The sequence below is a fragment of the Xiphophorus maculatus genome, unplaced genomic scaffold (genome assembly GCF_002775205.1).
Source record: "Xiphophorus maculatus strain JP 163 A unplaced genomic scaffold, X_maculatus-5.0-male Unplaced_Scaffold_BN000191F, whole genome shotgun sequence".
Classification (NCBI taxonomy): Eukaryota; Metazoa; Chordata; class Actinopteri; order Cyprinodontiformes; family Poeciliidae; genus Xiphophorus; species Xiphophorus maculatus.
This window is the reverse complement of record NW_019369787.1, coordinates 1-1,365: the sequence shown is the minus strand read 5'-3', so window position 1 is coordinate 1,365 and position 1,365 is coordinate 1. Positions and strand designations below refer to the sequence as shown.

Sequence of the window (1,365 nt, the reverse complement as noted above, 5' to 3'; positions counted from 1 at the left end):
GTGGATGTGGTGGATATTGTGGATGTGGTGGATCTTGTGGATGTGGTGGATGTTGTGGATGTGGTGGATGTGGTGGATGTTGTGGCTGTGGTGGATGTTGTGGATGTGGTCGCTGTGGTGGATGTTGTGGATGTTGTGGATGTTGTGGTGTGGTGGATGTGGTGGATGTTGTGGATGTGGTGGCTGTTGTGGCTGTGGTCGCTGTGGTGGCTGTTGTGGATGTGGTGGATGTGGTGGCTGTTGTGGCTGTGGTGGATGTTGTGGATGTGGTGGATGTTGTGGATGTGGTGGATGTTGTGGATGTGGTGGCTGTGGTGGATGTGGTGGATGTGGTGGATGTTGTGGCTGTGGTGGCTGTTGTGGCTTGTGGCTGTTGTGGATGTTGTGGATGTGGTGGCTGTTGTGTGTGGTGGATGTTGTGGATCTTGTGTGTTGTGGATGTGGTGGCTGTTGTGGATGTGGTGGATATTGTGGATGTGGTGGCTCTTGTGGCTGTGGTGGCTGTTGTGGCTGTGGTGGCTGTTGTGGCTGTGGTGGATGTGGTGGCTGTGGTGGCTGTTGTGGCTGTGGTGGCTGTTGTGGCTGTGGTGGCTGTGTGGCTCTTGTGGCTGTTGTGGCTTGGTGGCTGTTGTGGCTGTGGTGGCTCTTGTGGCTGTGGTGGCTGTGGTGGCTGTTGTGGCTGTTGTGGTGGTGGGCTGTGTGGCTGTGGTGGCTGTTGTGGCTGTGGTGGCTGTGGTGGCTTTGTGCCTGTTGTGGCTGTGGTGGCTGTGGTGGCTGTGGTGGCTTGTGGCTGTGGTGGCTGTGGTGGCTGTGGTGGCTGTTGTGGCTGTTGTGGCTGTGGTGGCTGTTGTGGCTGTTGTGGCTGTGGTGGCTGTGGTGGCTGTTGTGGCTGTGGTGGCTGTTGTGGCTGTGGTGGCTGTTGTGGCTGTTGTGGCTGTGGTGGCTGTGGTGGCTGTGGTGGCTGTGGTGGCTGTGGTGGCTGTTGTGGCTGTTGTGGCTCTTGTGGATGTTGTGATGTGGTGGTGTGTGGCTGTGGTGGTCTTGTGGCTGTGGTGGATGTTGTGGCTGTGGTGGCTGTTGTGGCTGTGGTGGCTGTTGTGGCTGTTGTGGCTGTGGTGGCTGTTGTGGCTGTTGTGGCTGTGGTGGCTGTTGTGGCTGTTGTGGTGTGGTGGCTGTTGTGGCTGTTGTGGCTGTGGTGGCTGTTGTGGCTGTTGTCGATGTTGTGGCTGTTGTGGCGTTGTGCTGTTGTGGCTGTTGTGGCTCTGTGGCTGTTGTGAGCGAGACTCTCTAGGCCACCCTTCTGTCAAATTTAATCGGAGTTTGATGGATGAGTAATTCCGACCCTAATTAATGATTGCTATTAAT

At 56.2% G+C, this 1,365-nt stretch overlaps 1 protein-coding gene across 1 annotated transcript; it reads right to left on the bottom strand.

Moving 5' to 3' along the window:
- Nucleotides 1–448: 448 nt before the first annotated feature.
- LOC111607925 (histidine-rich protein PFHRP-II-like) lies at nt 449–1,297 on the bottom strand (the record flags this gene model as incomplete). Its single annotated transcript, XM_023330102.1, has 1 exon — nt 449–1,297. A coding segment is annotated over one exon (849 nt), but the record flags the coding sequence as incomplete, so codon positions are not given.
- Between the last annotated feature and the right edge of the window lie 68 nt (nt 1,298–1,365).